The 17,004-nt window shown below is 28.3% G+C and overlaps 2 protein-coding genes across 16 annotated transcripts in view; one reads left to right on the forward strand and one right to left on the reverse strand.

Annotated features, from left to right (window-relative positions):
* LOC119610972 (multidrug resistance-associated protein 1) overlaps positions 1-14,434 on the reverse strand; it is a 61,765-nt gene extending 47,331 nt beyond the window's left edge. For 12 of the 14 annotated variants that reach the window (XM_037966398.1, XM_037966402.1, XM_037966407.1 and 9 more), the window contains exon 1: positions 9,087-9,237. The gene's annotated coding sequence lies outside the window, so the exon portion shown is untranslated. Of the gene's footprint in view, positions 1-9,086; positions 9,240-14,269 lie in introns of those variants that run through there. The other 2 variants (XM_037966406.1, XM_037966405.1) reach the window with 2 other exon arrangements.
* LOC119610973 (PIH1 domain-containing protein 1-like) overlaps positions 1-17,004 on the forward strand; it is a 34,628-nt gene that overhangs the window by 6,927 nt on the left and 10,697 nt on the right. Inside the window, exons 3-9 of one of the 2 annotated variants that reach the window (XM_037966413.1) lie at positions 1,947-2,092; positions 2,162-2,283; positions 2,338-2,442; positions 2,505-2,717; positions 2,771-3,091; positions 3,162-3,321; positions 3,380-4,168. The exons of the other annotated variant lie outside the window; for it this stretch is intronic. Coding sequence (XP_037822341.1) covers positions 1,999-2,092; positions 2,162-2,283; positions 2,338-2,442; positions 2,505-2,717; positions 2,771-3,091; positions 3,162-3,321; positions 3,380-3,855 — 1,491 coding nt within the window. The 5' untranslated portion in view covers positions 1,947-1,998 and the 3' untranslated portion in view covers positions 3,856-4,168. Of the gene's footprint in view, positions 1-1,946; positions 2,093-2,161; positions 2,284-2,337; positions 2,443-2,504; positions 2,718-2,770; positions 3,092-3,161; positions 3,322-3,379; positions 4,169-17,004 lie in introns of those variants that run through there. 2 annotated transcript variants of the gene reach the window in all.

Below are 17,004 nucleotides of genomic sequence, written 5' to 3' on the forward strand. Positions count from 1 at the left end.
TGTGATAAAACGGGCTGTGATTTAGTTTCGTTAGCAAGATTTTAATATTTACAAATAGTAAGGAGTCTATTAAGTGAAATAACATGGTGACGTTCTCGGTAACCGTTTTTCTTACGTACTTGCTTAGGAGTGTTCTATGTTGAAAGATGCTGATATTGATACTGTCTGAGCAGTTTCCCTTTCTTCTTATTTGCTATAATACTTGCACGATCGACAAGACCTTGTGGCCTAGACTAGAATCGGTGTCCATCATTTGAATGAAATTCAGATATGTGTTTTGGTATCCACACAAGACGTATAGTTATTCCTTATTAAGTTGCTTTAAAATAGAACTGGTTATTTGTCCTTGATCGTTGAGTTAACCATATCTAAACTGATCCGGTCGTCTCTAAATACAATGGCGAGACATTCGACCATAAAATTCGTATAAGTGAAATAACATGGTGACGTTCTCGGTAACAGTCTTCCTTACGTATTTGCTTAGGAGGGCTCTATGTTGAAAGATTCTGATATTGATGATGATATTGGGTAAAAAGTTGTTCTGAAATTATGAATGTATGATGTTAAATTGAAAACATAACGATCATAATTTTTCGATAACAGCCGTTCTTAAATCAATAACAAATCGTAGATAAATTAAAATCGTTTTTTTATTGTTCGATTGTTATACCTTACACCACTTTATTGGGGAGGGTATATTGGGTTTTTGCTGATGTTTGTAACATACAAAAATATCCACCTTAAAGTATACCAATCGGCTTACAATCGTTTTCTGAGACGATTAAGCTATGTGCGTCCGTCCGTCTGGCTGTCCATGTAAACCTTGTGCGCAAGGTACAAGTCGTAATTTTCAAGATATTTGGATGAAATTTGGCGTACACGCCAAGGACGAAGTCTATTGAGAATGATTAAAATCGATCCATTATTTCACTTAGCCCCCATACAACAGAAACCCCGAAAGGGCTTCTGACTTCATAATTATGTTAAATATTCCTTTATATCGATAAAAAGCGGCACAACTGTGTTTTATACAAGTCTTGATGACCTAGCCAAATTTCATAAAGATCGGGCCTCTTTTTGACCCTAGCTCCCATACAAAGTCCCCTTCAGAAAATTACTTGAATGTCCAAAATTAACTTATAAACACAAATATCGCGATGAAATTCAGCACAAATAAATATATAAATATATTCTCAAAAATGTTATCGGACTTGGTCCATATTTGCCCCTAGCCCGTATATAAACCGCTTTCAGAAAATTTGTTTTTCATCCATAAATTACTTAAATGTATCGGAACAAGATAATAGAAGATTAATGCTTTATTATAAAAAATAAATCACATTTAATATTCATAACTGGTGGAGGGTATCATATGGGCGGTCACGCCCGACTATACTTTCTTACTTGTTCTTCTTTAGATTTGTGAGTATGTTTTCTTGTATTTATAATTGAATCATAGCTGTTAAATTCCAATTATGATTAGTAATCAATAAGTTTATTTTTTTAAAAAGTATCGTAATGATTACATAATGCTCTGGTACACAATATCTGATTGGTAATTGATTATGATTATAATGTAATATAAAAGTAATAGGGATTATTTGAAATTACTGAAAATTATTCAAAAAGAATCAAATGTAAACAAAACAGAATCCAATTACTTTTAAGTATTAATTTGGTTTATTTTCCATAAATTTAGTAGAGAAATTGTCCTAAAATTTAATAATATTTAAATCGAAATCCATCTCTAACTTAAAGTAATTTTGATTGTATTTAAATGCTTCATAATCGTAATCAATTACTAAAAATAAGAATTAAAAAATAAACGTATTTAATCAATTACCTTAACTATAAAATACAAATAAATTATCTATTTACTAATGATTATGATTACTAATCATTACTTAACAGCTGTGTATTGAACAAAAATATTATAAATATTTTAGAAATTGATGATATATATATATAAGTGAAGAATGCCTAAATACTGGAGAATTCATGTCGGAAATTCCAATGCTTAATAGTGATGATATGAACCTAAAATTATTCCTTAAAACCATAAATATGGAGAATATTTTTGATACTTTAAAAGGTAAGTACTAAATAGAAAAACGCCAAAAAAATATTAATAAATCTTAATATTTTCAATTTTTTATTCAAGCTGCCAATATTACCTACAGAAGTCTACCCTATTTAGATAAAGATGATCTAAAAGAAGCTTTGCCACCCTTAGGACTTCGTGCAGAATTTCGAGAAAAGTTATTTGCCTGGAAAAATGAACAGGTTATACAAAAATATATATTTTTTTTTAGTTAAATTTTAAATATTTATTTTTAGTGTGGATATGATGATGAAACTTCTTCAGGACCATCTAGAGTGCAGACATGGCTGAACCAAAATGAAGCATCTACCAGTTTTACCAATAGCACCGCTTTAAAAAAGGTACAGTAGTAGTTAGCAGTATGGATTAACCTTTTCATATAAAACCATATGAAATATTACAGGATTTAAAAAGCTTATTAAGTGAATCCACAAAAGGAAAAGCAGTAATTGAATATGCAGCTAAAAATCAAAAATTTAATACTCAGCAAAGGGATGATATTATAAGTATAATAATTGAAGACGCTATCACAAACAAAGTAGTACTTTATGCTTATGATTTTGTACGATTAACAACGGAGATTTGCACGCTGTTTCCGTTTGAAAATAATATGAGGGTATGAAATAAATAAGAAAAAAGGAAATCATAAAATAAATAATATTCTTTTAGGAATACTATTACATACCAAGAAGTCAAAAAAATAATGCCGGTGGAAAGATGTATAGCAAATACAGAAATAAATTGGCAAAAAAAAGAAAACTAATGGTTTCCACTGAGTGCTCCAGTCCTGACACTGAAAAGACAGATTTTAATGAATCTGTTTCTATGGCATTAAAAATCTCACTTAACAGCGACAATTTAGATTGGAAAGATGTCTGTTGCAAGTGGAAACAAACGTATAATATACGACAAAAGGAATTGAAAAACTTAACGAGTGATGAATTTCTAAAAAGCTGGTCTAAATTATCTGATTGTCGTGTACCAGAATTGGTAATATTTTTTCGGATTTTTTAATATTACCCTGTAAATTCGTTAATGTTAACTCTTTTACAACTTCTAGATAAATATAGATTTTGATATAATGCATCCTGGTAAAGGAAATTTACTTATTTCGAAATGGCAATTATTTAAACAAAAAATTTTAAGTTATTACAACAGTTCTATACACAATGAGTCCTGTAAGCAATTACTAGCTAGTATAACCCCAACCACAAGTACAGGTATTATGCATAAGCAAACACTTAGGAACAATAACTATTTCTTTACTTTTACCTACAGATACTCAAGATTTTATCTATACTATACTGCTGAATGCAGTTCTACCTTCAGGAGCTAGATTTAAAAATCAAAATGGAAAATGTGTTAAACGTGTAACAATAGCCGACTCCAAAGAAAGTCTGGTTTTGCGACTAACATCCATAAATGACTATAAACAACAAATCGATGCTGTAATAAGCAAATATTATTCGGCAGACTTAACCATACAACCATTTATCATTGTAGAAGGTATAAGCGACACCCATATAAATAGTTTCTATGTATATTTCAATAATAATTTGCTTAAGTTTAATACATTTATTAAGTGTTTGGATACTTGTTTTAAAATTTTTCACATACTTTCATTAAGATATCCTAAAGCTTGCCTAGAACCATGGTTATTTATACAAACGTATTTTTATAATATAGAAAGACAATTTGATGTCAAAACTGTCAATTTAACTTCTCTCATGAGTTTTCTAAATAATAGTAATTGAAAATTAAAGAAAAAATTTCAAAAGACCCCACAATTTTAATAAATTCTTCTAAAATTATTAGAAAGGAATATTTTCACAGTATTTTTACATTAAATTAAGTAAATTTTAAGATTGCTAAGATAGTTAATGTTAAGAAAACTCCACGTTTTAAAGAATTATTTTATTTGACTGTAAATGGAAAACATTAAACTAATTATTATAAATATGACATTTTTCAGTTATATGAAATTGGCTTTTAGATTCTACCTTACATTTTATTTATATTCCATAAATATGTATAATATTAAGTTAATTTAATAAAACATAAATTAATAAACAATATAACAAGATATTTTTCTTTTAATGAGGTTTGCAATGGATTATTTTGTAACAATGTTATTACAAAATAATAACAATCATTGACAAAATAAGAACGATACGTTGTTAAACTAACAACAATACATTGTCAAAATAACCACGCCGTAATATCACTTTTGGCTCTTTAAAACGCATCATCAATTACGTTAATTTTTCTGCCGCCTTTTTCGCTATGTGTATAATTGCACTCTATTTTTGTTTACAATTTGTTTTTGTTTTTTTGTTTTCTAAAAAATGTTTCAGCATTTTCCGTATTTATTTTATTTCTATATTTTCATTTTAATATTTCTTTGTAATATTATTCCTAAAATCTTATCACACTTGTTGCTGCTTGATTCTCTAATAAAGAAATAAACATTTCATTGTTAGAATTTGTTTTTTTTTTTTAATATTTAATGACTACTTAACAAATAAACTGCGAAATGTGTTGTTATCACACAGAAGAGTTAGTTAATTATTATTTTATTAAATGACATAAAATTCTATTTTGTAGCTGAAATACCATTTCAGTTGAGAGTAGTAATCTCAGTTATTAATAACAATATATATGTATAAATTGAAGTATGTGAAGGTCAAAACCACACAGAGGCAAAGCTCTACAAGAGGTCCGAGAAAATTTTTGAAAACGTTTTTGCAAAATAACGATTTGCGAAGAGTTTAACAACTTTAGTTTGAAAATTTGTTACAGAAATTCTTCTCTGGAAACTTTAAATAATGTTAAAGGTTTAATTTTTGACTTAAATTATGCCAAACTTGCAATACAGACCCTAAAGATATTGTCATATATCGTCTCGAGAATTTTATTGAATATATCAAGTTATTAGATTGAATAGGATTTTATATAGGTGCTAGGGTGAAATTTGAACCAATTTTGCCAATTTTCAACATACAGACGGACGGACTTAGCTTGATCGTTTTGGATTATAAAAGGACCCAGGGAATCTTTCCGAGGTCATCCTTTAATAATGGGTGGCTTCACCATCTTGTCTCCCCTACATAGATTCAAACCCTGCCTTGCTAGTTCTTTTGCCACCTCGTTACACTGTACATTGCAGTGTCCAGGTAACCATTACACCATTATTATAAACCCATGCTAACTAAGTACGATCTAAATTTCAATGTTTCACAAAAAAAGCTTTCTATATTTATTTTTACTTCAGTAACAAAGCACAAAGCTCCCATCTGCCCAGCTGTAGGGTATTTATAGCCAATTTTTATGATAATGAACATATTCGCATTGTTGTTATACATTTCTATATTTTTGAGATAGTAGATGGCACACTTGTGAAGAGTACTATATACAATATTTAATCTTTAATATATATATTTTGTTTTCTTGTCTAGTTGTGAAATTTATATTTCAGTTTCTTTTCAACGTGTTAAATGTTTCGCCCCAAAAATGATTAAGCAAATTTTTATGACTTTTTAAACTTTTCGGTTAAAGAGCTTTAATTTATGTTTTTATGGATTCTCAGGTATAAAAATAAAAAATAAACGTCATAAGTTCAGTTAAATATTTATTTAGTGATATATGTAGGTACATGTGAGATTTAATAGGAATATTATAGAAGATGCAAAAACCAAACTAATAAAATTAAAACTTTTATCTTGACGTTAAATTTGTTTGTCAACTCTGGACCTTTTCGTACTTTTATGCTCGTTAGTTAGGTTTAGAGTAAAATGTTATGATAGATAGATAGATAGATAGATAGATAGATAGATAGATAGATAGATAGATAGATAGATAGATAGATAGATAGATAGATAGATAGATAGATAGATAGATAGATAGATAGATAGATAGATAGATAGATAGATAGATAGATAGATAGATAGATAGATAGATAGATAGATAGATAGATAGATAGATAGATAGATAGATAGATAGATAGATTGATAAATAGATAGATAGATAGATAGATAGATAGATAGATAGATAGATAGATAGATAGATAGAAATATATCTCCTCACATTTATGCATTTTATTTATTTTATCACAAAAATCTACTACTAAAATACCCTTTTTTAACATGACAAAGCATTAACTATTTTATATTTGTTTTATAAACTTGAAATTAAAAATAAACTTTAAAATATAAATCCACTGCCAATGCACTTCAATTATTAACAAAAGAATCTACTGAAATCCCAGCAAATCGTCATAGTTGACTGATTAACTAATGGTTTCTTGCTTTAAAAAGACGTCATTGAATGTTTACTTACTTTTTATCGGAATTTCCTTAGAATTTTTTTTTTCAATTAAAAATGGTCATAAACTAAAACTCTTTGAAAACTTCGTGATCGTGATTGAAAACAGCATGGAAATTAGCTTTACGTTTTTTGAAGTCGTCATTTTAGAATTATTTTTAAGGAAATCATATGAACAGTAGATATTTTCCTATTTATAAATAGAATAATGGGAATTTTTTGCTTATGTGTTCAGAGTTAAACAACTTTATTAAATAATTTCAAAGAATTCTTTTAAAAATATTCTTAAAAAACAGGAGATTTAATTGGCGGATTTAAAATATTAAAATTGATTGTAAAAACATTTTTGCAATAAAAGTTTTTATTTTAAACATTACCCGTAAATATAAAGTTCTAAATTAAGTAATATATAATGTTCTAAAATAATTGTTCTTTTATATTATCCATTAACTTTTTAATTTTCTATTTTGGTAGGCATACATACCATCAAAAATATGAGGGATATATCGATTTTGTCATTCCATTTGTAACACATCAAAATATTGATCGTAGACTTAAAATTATATGTATTATTGGTCCTTATTCGATTCTAAGATGATCTAGCCATGTCCGTCTGAATGGGTAGAAGAACTTAAGAGTATTTAGAGAGCTTATCGCTAGAAAAGTTCATTTACATTTTTGCAGTTCATGTAACGTTAATAACTGTGAAGAAGAGTGATGAAATTTTTCATAAACAACTTTTGTTATGAACCAAAATCTGTACCAAACTTCTTTGAACTGCTCGGTTTTAATATAAAACAAATTGCTCCAAAATCATACTTTGTTTTATTTTTTAAAAACAATGAAATAATACAATTTCACAATATTTTGCAAACATTTATCTGAATTTTGTTGTTTTTTTAAGGTAATGAAATGGATTTTGCATTTAAAATATCAATATTTGTTTAAAAAATTTTCGTACGTTTATAGAATACGTCTTAAAGAATTTTCATATAATCCCCGCAAAAACATGATAATGACTTGCACTTATTCAACAACTTACTTTTCAATATCAACTACATACGTTCTGCATTATTTATTAGGAGTTTAGTAATAACTTACTATTTATTAGATACTTATGTTAACAACTGTTTTTTACACAAATAGAAAACTAAATTGTAATTGTATGTGAAAACTATAGTATTTGACGTGTAATTAAATACTTTTCAATGTATGTAAGTTTTTGCTGGGTTGGTGCTTGTAAATGTGAAACCATGACTTCAAAACCCAGAAAGAAATCCCTCGGTTAATGATTCCTTGTTTCCAAATCTATTAAAGATAGTTTCGACATGTTATTTTTCCGAAAATTTTGATGCTTGACGGACTTATATTTTTTTCTCAAATATTGAGAAGTATAACAAGTTACAACTTGTCAAGACCTATTCCCTTAAGTTTACAACACAAATATCTAAATTTTAATTTCACTTTTTTTAAGCCTTTGATGTAGTAATACCTCATTAAAGATAGTATTAGTTCCACTTGTTCTATTTTGGCATTGAGATCAATAATTTTTCTTTGAAATTGCCTCCTAGTTCTATAGAACTGTTCTGTAACTAGTTTAGGGTAATTTTTGATTAAGGCATCACAATATTTTAGGTTGCTGTTAAAGAATCTAAGTGTGTTCTTAATTTAGAACAAGTTCTAAAATTTGCTGGGACACATTTCTTTTAATATTTTATAAAATATTTAGATAATTCAAAAACTTGTTAATAACATTCGCCGATCCCCTCTAATAATTGCACCTTTTTATTCGGTTAATAAAAGTTTTGTTGGGTTAAAACAAACAGCTAAACAGCTACAATTAAAAAAATAATTCGCTTACATTCTAAACTATATGTCAAGGTTCTATATCTTATTCAATTCAACAGGTTGTTGTTGTATTTTCATTCATGTTTATTTGAAATTTTCATAAAACACAAACAATTTTACAAAAAGCATGATTTTCTTCAGGTCATTCACATCTACGACAACTTGTTTTTTATTTAAATCAAAATTTCACTTTTTCTTAAACAAATTTAAATAAAATTTATATATTTTTTAAAATAGTAAAAGAAAGTCCATAATATTAAAATTATAAGTATAAATGCTATTTTATCATATAACAAAATTGTCAAATCATTCACTATAATGACGTCATCCGAAGAAGAACATCAAAGTATTTGTTTTAGTTTTTTTTTTTACAATGTTTTTCTTTTGTTGTACATTTTTTTTTTTGTTATATTTATTTTCAAAGTATGCACATATAAATAATTAAACGGAAATAAACAAAAAATCCCCCAGTAGAATTTATTTAATTTTATCGTATATGTGAGTTTAAAAATAAAATCATAAAAACAAAATTAATAAGTAATTACAATAATTACATGGAAAATAAATAATTATTTAAAAATTTCAAGATTTTGAAGATAGTTATTTAATTAACTCTCGCATTATTTTCATATGTATTTAGTTTTATGCAATATAAATTTTATAAAATATTTAAATATAAACAGATCATTTGTTATTTCATTAACTCATTTCAAACTTTCACTTTTTGTATATGTTTATTCTCTATTGTTTTCTTTCGAACACATTCTTTTAAAAATTCTTTTACTTAAAAAAAAACCGGCTAATTTGCTTTAATTACCTCTATCTTTTATATAAAAAAGTATCTTTTATAACATTTGTTATTTCACCACTATTTTATTACTTTTACACTTTTAACGTTTTCGTTTCGTTTTAAATTACCACCGAGAGTTTTCCACTAAACCGACGCGCTTGAGCTCCGCGCATTAACTGAATTCTGTGTCTACAATGTTTTTACATTTTGTATTGAAATTTTAACAAAAAATTGTTTAAACAAAAAAACACTAACACCAAATAATAAATAACATTGATATGTTCAGTTTTTTGTTCTTAATTATCTATTGAATTTGTTTTTCTCTTTTGAACCAGTATGAGCATTTATTTTCTCTCCACTAAAAACGTTTTAATGATATTATGAAATTATTTAAAATTAAGTTTTTTTTTTAAATCTAACAGATCTTTGGCTACCCTATAATTATTACAATAATGTTTGTTATGTATAGCGTGATCAGTTTTTAAATTAAAAAGGGGGAATTGATTGATCACAAAGCCAGCAGAAATAATTCAAATGTTTGTATGAGGTTAAATCCTTTAGAAATTATGTAAATAATTGAGTTTTTTATGTAATTAGTTAACTCGTTAGTTAGTTAGGTTAGTTAGCTAGTTCTTAGTTAGTTAGTTAGTAGTTAGTAGTTAGTTAGTAGTTAGTTAGTTAGTTAATAGTTAGTTAGTTAGTAGTTAGTTAGTTCGTTAGTTAGTTAGTTAGTTAGTTAGTTAGTTAGTTAGTAGTTAGTTAGTAGTTAGTTAGTTAGTAGTTAGTTAGTTAGTTAGTTAGTTAGTAGTTAGTTAGTTAGTTAGTTAGTTAGTTAGTAGTTAGTTAGTTAGTTAGTTAGTTAGTTATTAGTTAGTTAGTTAGTAGTTAGTTAGTTAGTTAGTTCGTTAGTTAGTTAGTTAGTTGTTAGTTCGTTAGTTAGTTAGTTTAGTTAGTTAGTTAGTTTTAGTTATTCGTTAGTTAGTTAGTTAGTTAGTTAGTTCGTTAGTTAGTTAGTTAGTTAGTTAGTTAGTTAATTAGTTTTATTCTTCGTTAATTAGTTAATTAGTTTTCGTTCTTTTAGTTTTTAGTTTTTAGTTCGTTAGTTAGTTAGTTAGTTCGTTTTGTTCGTTCGTTCGTTCGTTCGTTCGTTCGTTCGTTCGTTCGTTCGTTCGTTCGTTCGTTCGTTCGTTCCTTCGTTCGTTCCTTCGTTCGTTTTCGTTCGTTCGTTTCGTTCGTTCTTCGTGTTCGTTCGTTCGTTCGTTCGTTCGTTCGTTCGTTCGTTCGTTCGTTCGTTCGTTCGTTCGTTCGTTCGTTCGTTCGTTCGTTTCGTTCGTTGGTTCGTTTCGCTCGTTCTTCGTTCCTTTCCTTCGTTCGTTCGTTTGGTCCCATAAAGGGTATGTAGGACTCCTACCGACTAAAACCACCTTCATCGTCAACACCACACTCCGCGAAAGTGCCACCAGGTACAACTTCGCGGGGTGGTCAGCATTGTCACTGAACTTCCTTAACTCTCAGAGTTCGTCTCCTATAGTCTAGTCTGTAGTCTAGTCTATAGTCTAGTCTATAGTCTAGTCTATAGTCTAGTCTATAGTCTAGTCTATAGTCTAGTCTATAGTCTAGTCTATAGTCTAGTCTATAGTCTAGTCTATAGTCTAGTCTATAGTCTAGTCTATAGTCTAGTCTATAGTCTAGTTTATAGTGTAGTCTATAGTCTAGTCTATAGTCTAGTCTATAGTCTAGTCTATAGTCTAGTCTATAGTCTAGCCTATAGTCTAGTCTATAGTCTAGCCTATAGCCTAGTCTATAGTCTAGTCTATAGTCTAGCCTATAGTCTAGTCTATAGTCTAGCCTATAGTCTAGCCTATAGTCTAGCTATAGTCTAGCCTATAGTCTAGCCTATAGTCTAGTCTAGTATAGTCTAGTCTATAGTCTAGTCTATAGTCTAGTCTATAGTCTAGTCTATAGTCTAGTCTATAGTCTAGTCTATAGTCTAGTCTATAGTCTAGTCTATAGTCTAGTCTATAGTCTAGTCTATAGTCTAGTCTATAGTCTAGTCTAGTCTATAGTCTAGTCTAGTCTATAGTCTAGTCTAGTCTATAGTCTAGTCTAGTCTATAGTGTAGTCTAGTCTAGCCTAGTCTATCGTCTAGTCTAGTCTATAGTCTAGTCTATAGTCTAGTCTATAGTCTAATCTATAGTCTAGTCTATAGTCTAGTCTATCTAGTTCTTCATATCTAAAGTGGGAATATGGATTTACGGTATTTATATAGTTAACTTATACATATATTACTGGTCTTATAGTGTAGGGTATCATCTTAAATGTGTTTCTCTCTTAACGTTTGACTAAGTGCAAAAGAGACTTTTGTAAATAAATCTAATATCATGCCAACTGTGTGAATTGTTATCATTTTGGCATGAATAAAGATAAACAAATTACTAGTGCACTCGATTCTCTCAATTTTAGATTAAATACTTTGTTTTAAATCTCACGAAACGTATAAGTTAACGCTATAAAATTGTTAAGTCATTGTTAAATAATCTTAATTTTTGCCCTCTTTGGAGTAAACAAAATCAAAAAGAGTAAAATTTATTGGAATGCACTCGCGTTCTACAAAATATATTTTAAAAATTAAACAAATATTAACGCTTGGAATATTAGAAAAATTGTATTAAATGAAATATAAAGCAATTATTAAGCTAGGATTAATCAAATATTTTAATATAAATTTGATGAGGTGAAATAGCGTCATTATAGAATAATGGGAATTTTTTGCTTATGTGTTCAGAGTTAAACAACTTTATTAAATAATTTCAAAGAATTCTTTTAAAAATATTCTTAAAAAACAGGAGATTTAATTGGCGGATTTAAAATATTAAAATTGATTGTAAAACATTTTTGCAATAAAAGTTTTTATTTTAAACATTACCCGTAAATATAAAGTTCTAAATTAAGTAATATATAATGTTCTAAAATAATTGTTCTTTTATATTATCCATTAACTTTTTAATTTTCTATTTTGGTAGGCATACATACCATCAAAAATATGAGGGATATATCGATTTTGTCATTCCATTTGTAACACATCAAAATATTGATCGTAGACTTAAAATTATATGTATTATTGGTCCTTATTCGATTCTAAGATGATCTAGCCATGTCCGTCTGAATGGGTAGAAGAACTTAAGAGTATTTAGAGAGCTTATCGCTAGAAAAGTTCATTTACATTTTTGCAGTTCATGTAACGTTAATAACTGTGAAGAAGAGTGATGAAATTTTTCATAAACAACTTTTGTTATGAACCAAAATCTGTACCAAACTTCTTTGAACTGCTCGGTTTTAATATAAAAACAAATTGCTCCAAAATCATACTTTGTTTTATTTTTTAAAAACAATGAAATAATACAATTTCACAATATTTTGCAAACATTTATCTGAATTTTGTTGTTTTTTTAAGGTAATGAAATGGATTTTGCATTTAAAATATCAATATTTGTTTAAAAATTTTCGTACGTTTATAGAATACGTCTTAAAGAATTTTCATATAATCCCCGCAAAAACATGATAATGACTTGCACTTATTCAACAACTTACTTTTCAATATCAACTACATACGTTCTGCATTATTTATTAGGAGTTTAGTAATAACTTACTATTTATTAGATACTTATGTTAACAACTGTTTTTTTACACAAATAGAAAACTAAATTGTAATTGTATGTGAAAACTATAGTATTTGACGTGTAATTAAATACTTTTCAATGTATGTAAGTTTTTGCTGGGTTGGTGCTTGTAAATGTGAAACCATGACTTCAAAACCCAGAAAGAAATCCCTCGGTTAATGATTCCTTGTTTCCAAATCTATTAAAGATAGTTTCGACATGTTATTTTTCCGAAAATTTTGATGCTTGACGGACTTATATTTTTTTCTCAAATATTGAGAAGTATAACAAGTTACAACTTGTCAAGACCTATTCCCTTAAGTTTACAACACAAATATCTAAATTTTAATTTCACTTTTTTTAAGCCTTTGATGTAGTAATACCTCATTAAAGATAGTATTAGTTCCACTTGTTCTATTTTGGCATTGAGATCAATAATTTTTCTTTGAAATTGCCTCCTAGTTCTATAGAACTGTTCTGTAACTAGTTTAGGGTAATTTTTGATTAAGGCATCACAATATTTTAGGTTGCTGTTAAAGAATCTAAGTGTGTTCTTAATTTAGAACAAGTTCTAAAATTTGCTGGGACACATTTCTTTAATATTTTATAAAATATTTAGATAATTCAAAAACTTGTTAATAACATTCGCCGATCCCCTCTAATAATTGCACCTTTTTATTCGGTTAATAAAAGTTTTGTTGGGTTAAAACAAACAGCTAAACAGCTACAATTAAAAAAATAATTCGCTTACATTCTAAACTATATGTCAAGGTTCTATATCTTATTCAATTCAACAGGTTGTTGTTGTATTTTCATTCATGTTATTTGAAATTTTCATAAAACACAAACAATTTTACAAAAAGCATGATTTTCTTCAGGTCATTCACATCTACGACAACTTGTTTTTTATTTAAATCAAAATTTCACTTTTTCTTAAACAAATTTAAATAAAATTTATATATTTTTTAAAATAGTAAAAGAAAGTCCATAATATTAAAATTATAAGTATAATGCTATTTTATCATATAACAAAATTGTCAAATCATTCACTATAATGACGTCATCCGAAGAAGAACATCAAAGTATTTGTTTTAGTTTTTTTTTTACAATGTTTTTCTTTTGTTGTACATTTTTTTTTTTGTTATATTTATTTTCAAAGTATGCACATATAAATAATTAACGGAAATAAACAAAAAATCCCCCAGTAGAATTTATTTAATTTTATCGTATATGTGAGTTTAAAAATAAAATCATAAAAACAAAATTAATAAGTAATTACAATAATTACATGGAAAATAAATAATTATTTAAAAATTTCAAGATTTTGAAGATAGTTATTTAATTAACTCTCGCATTATTTTCATATGTATTTAGTTTTATGCAATATAAATTTTATAAAATATTTAAATATAAACAGATCATTTGTTATTTCATTAACTCATTTCAAACTTTCACTTTTTGTATATGTTTATTCTCTATTGTTTTCTTTCGAACACATTCTTTTAAAAATTCTTTTACTTAAAAAAAAACCGGCTAATTTGCTTTAATTACCTCTATCTTTTATATAAAAAGTATCTTTTATAACATTTGTTATTTCACCACTATTTTATTACTTTTACACTTTTAACGTTTTCGTTTCGTTTTAAATTACCACCGAGAGTTTTCCACTAAACCGACGCGCTTGAGCTCCGCGCATTAACTGAATTCTGTGTCTACAATGTTTTTACATTTTGTATTGAAATTTTAACAAAAAATTGTTTAAACAAAAAAAACACTAACACCAAATAATAAATAACATTGATATGTTCAGTTTTTTGTTCTTAATTATCTATTGAATTTGTTTTTCTCTTTTGAACCAGTATGAGCATTTATTTTTCTCTCCATAAAAACGTTTAATGATATTATGAAATTTATTTAAATTAAGTTTTTTTTTTTTTAAATCTAACAGATCTTTGGCTACCCTATAATATTACAATAATGTTTGTTATGTATAGCGTGATCAGTTTTAAATTAAAAGGGGGAATTGATTGATCACAAAGCCAGCAGAAATAATTCAAATGTTTGTATGAGGTTAATCCTTTAGAATTATGTTAAATAATTGAGTTTTTATGTTAATTAGTTAACTCGTTAGTAGTTAGGTTAGTTAGCTAGTTAGTTAGTTAGTTAGTTAGTTAGTTAGTTAGTTAGTTAGTTCGTTAGTTAGTTCGTTAGTTAGTCTTAGTTAGTTAGTTAGTAGTTAGTTAGTTAGTTAGTTAGTTAGTTGTTAGTTAGTTAGTTAGTTAGTTAGTTAGTTAGTTAGTTCGTTAGTTCGTTCGTTCGTTCGTTCGTTCGTTCGTTTTCGTTCGTTCGTTAGTTTAGTTCGTTCGTTCGTTAGTTCGTTGTTCGTTAGTTCGTTCGTTCGTTCGTTCGTTAGTTCGTTCGTTCGTTCGTTCGTTCGTTCGTTCGTTCGTTCGTTCGTTCGTTCGTTCGTTCGTTCGTTCGTTCCTTCGTTCCTTCGTTCCTTCGTTCCTTCGTTCCTTCGTTCCTTCGTCCTTCGTTCCTTCGTTCGTTCGTTCGTTCGTTCGTTCGTTCGTTCGTTCGTTCGTTCGTTCGTTTCGTTCGTTCGTTCGTTCGTTCGTTCTTCGTTCGTTCTTCGTTTCGTTCGTTCGTTCGTTCGTTCGTTCGTTCGTTCGTTCGTTTCGTTCGTTCGTTCGTTCGTTCGTTCGTTCGTTCGTTCGTTCGTTCGTTCGTTCTTCGTTTCGTTCGTTCGTTCGTTCGTTAGTTAGTTAGTTAGTTAGTTCGTTCGTTAGTTAGTTAGTTAGTTAGTTAGTTAGTTAGTTAGTTAGTTAGTTGGTTAGTTAGCTCGTTCGTTCGTTACGTCATTCCTTCGTTAGTTAGTTTAGGTCCCATAAAGGGTATGTAGGACTCCTACCGACTAAAACCACCTTCATCGTCAACACCACACTCCGCGAAAGTGCCACCAGGTACAACTTCGCGGGGTGGTCAGCATTGTCACTGAACTTCCTTAACTCTCAGAGTTCGTCTCCTATAGTCTAGTCTGTAGTCTAGTCTATAGTCTAGTCTATAGTCTAGTCTATAGTCTAGTCTATAGTCTAGTCTATAGTCTAGTCTATAGTCTAGTCTATAGTCTAGTCTATAGTCTAGTCTATAGTCTAGTCTATAGTCTAGTCTATAGTCTAGTCTATAGTCTAGTTTATAGTGTAGTCTATAGTCTAGTCTATAGTCTAGTCTATAGTCTAGGTCTATAGTCTAGTCTATTAGTCTAGCCTATAGTCTAGTCTATAGTCTAGCCTATAGCCTAGTCTATAGTCTAGTCTATAGTCTAGCCTATAGTCTAGTCTATAGTCTAGCCTATAGTCTAGCCTATAGTCTAGCCTATAGTCTAGCCTATAGTCTAGCCTATAGTCTAGTCTATAGTCTAGTCTATAGTCTAGTCTATAGTCTAGTCTATAGTCTAGTCTATAGTCTAGTCTATAGTCTAGTCTATAGTCTAGTCTATAGTCTAGTCTATAGTCTAGTCTATAGTCTAGTCTATAGTCTAGTCTATAGTCTAGTCTAGTCTATAGTCTAGTCTAGTCTATAGTCTAGTCTAGTCTATAGTCTAGTCTAGTCTATAGTGTAGTCTAGTCTAGCCTAGTCTATAGTCTAGTCTAGTCTATAGTCTAGTCTATAGTCTAGTCTATAGTCTAATCTATAGTCTAGTCTATAGTCTAGTCTATCTAGTTCTTCATATCTAAAGTGGGAATATGGATTTACGGTATTTATATAGTTAACTTATACATATATTACTGGTCTTATAGTGTAGGGTATCATCTTAAATGTGTTTCTCTCTTAACGTTTGACTAAGTGCAAAAGAGACTTTTGTAAATAAATCTAATATCATGCCAACTGTGTGGAATTGTTATCATTTTGGCATGAATAAAGATAAACAAATTACTAGTGCACTCGATTCTCTCAATTTTAGATTAAATACTTTGTTTTAAATCTCACGAAACGTATAAGTTAACGCTATAAAATTGTTAAGTCATTGTTAAATAATCTTAATTTTTGCCCTCTTTGGAGTAAAACAAAAATCAAAAAGAGTAAAATTTATTGGAATGCACTCGCGTTCTACAAAATATATTTTAAAAATTAAACAAATATTAACGCTTGGAATATTAGAAAAATTGTATTAAATGAAATATAAAGCAATTATTAAGCTAGGATTAATCAAATATTTTAATATAAATTTGATGAGGTGAAATAGCGTCATTATTTAAGTTGTCAAATAAGAGAAAACACTATTT

This window comes from Lucilia sericata, unplaced genomic scaffold (genome assembly GCF_015586225.1).
Source record: "Lucilia sericata isolate MDLA Ls3-8-SP2 unplaced genomic scaffold, ASM1558622v1 Contig001329F_arrow, whole genome shotgun sequence".
Taxonomy (NCBI): Eukaryota; Metazoa; Arthropoda; class Insecta; order Diptera; family Calliphoridae; genus Lucilia; species Lucilia sericata.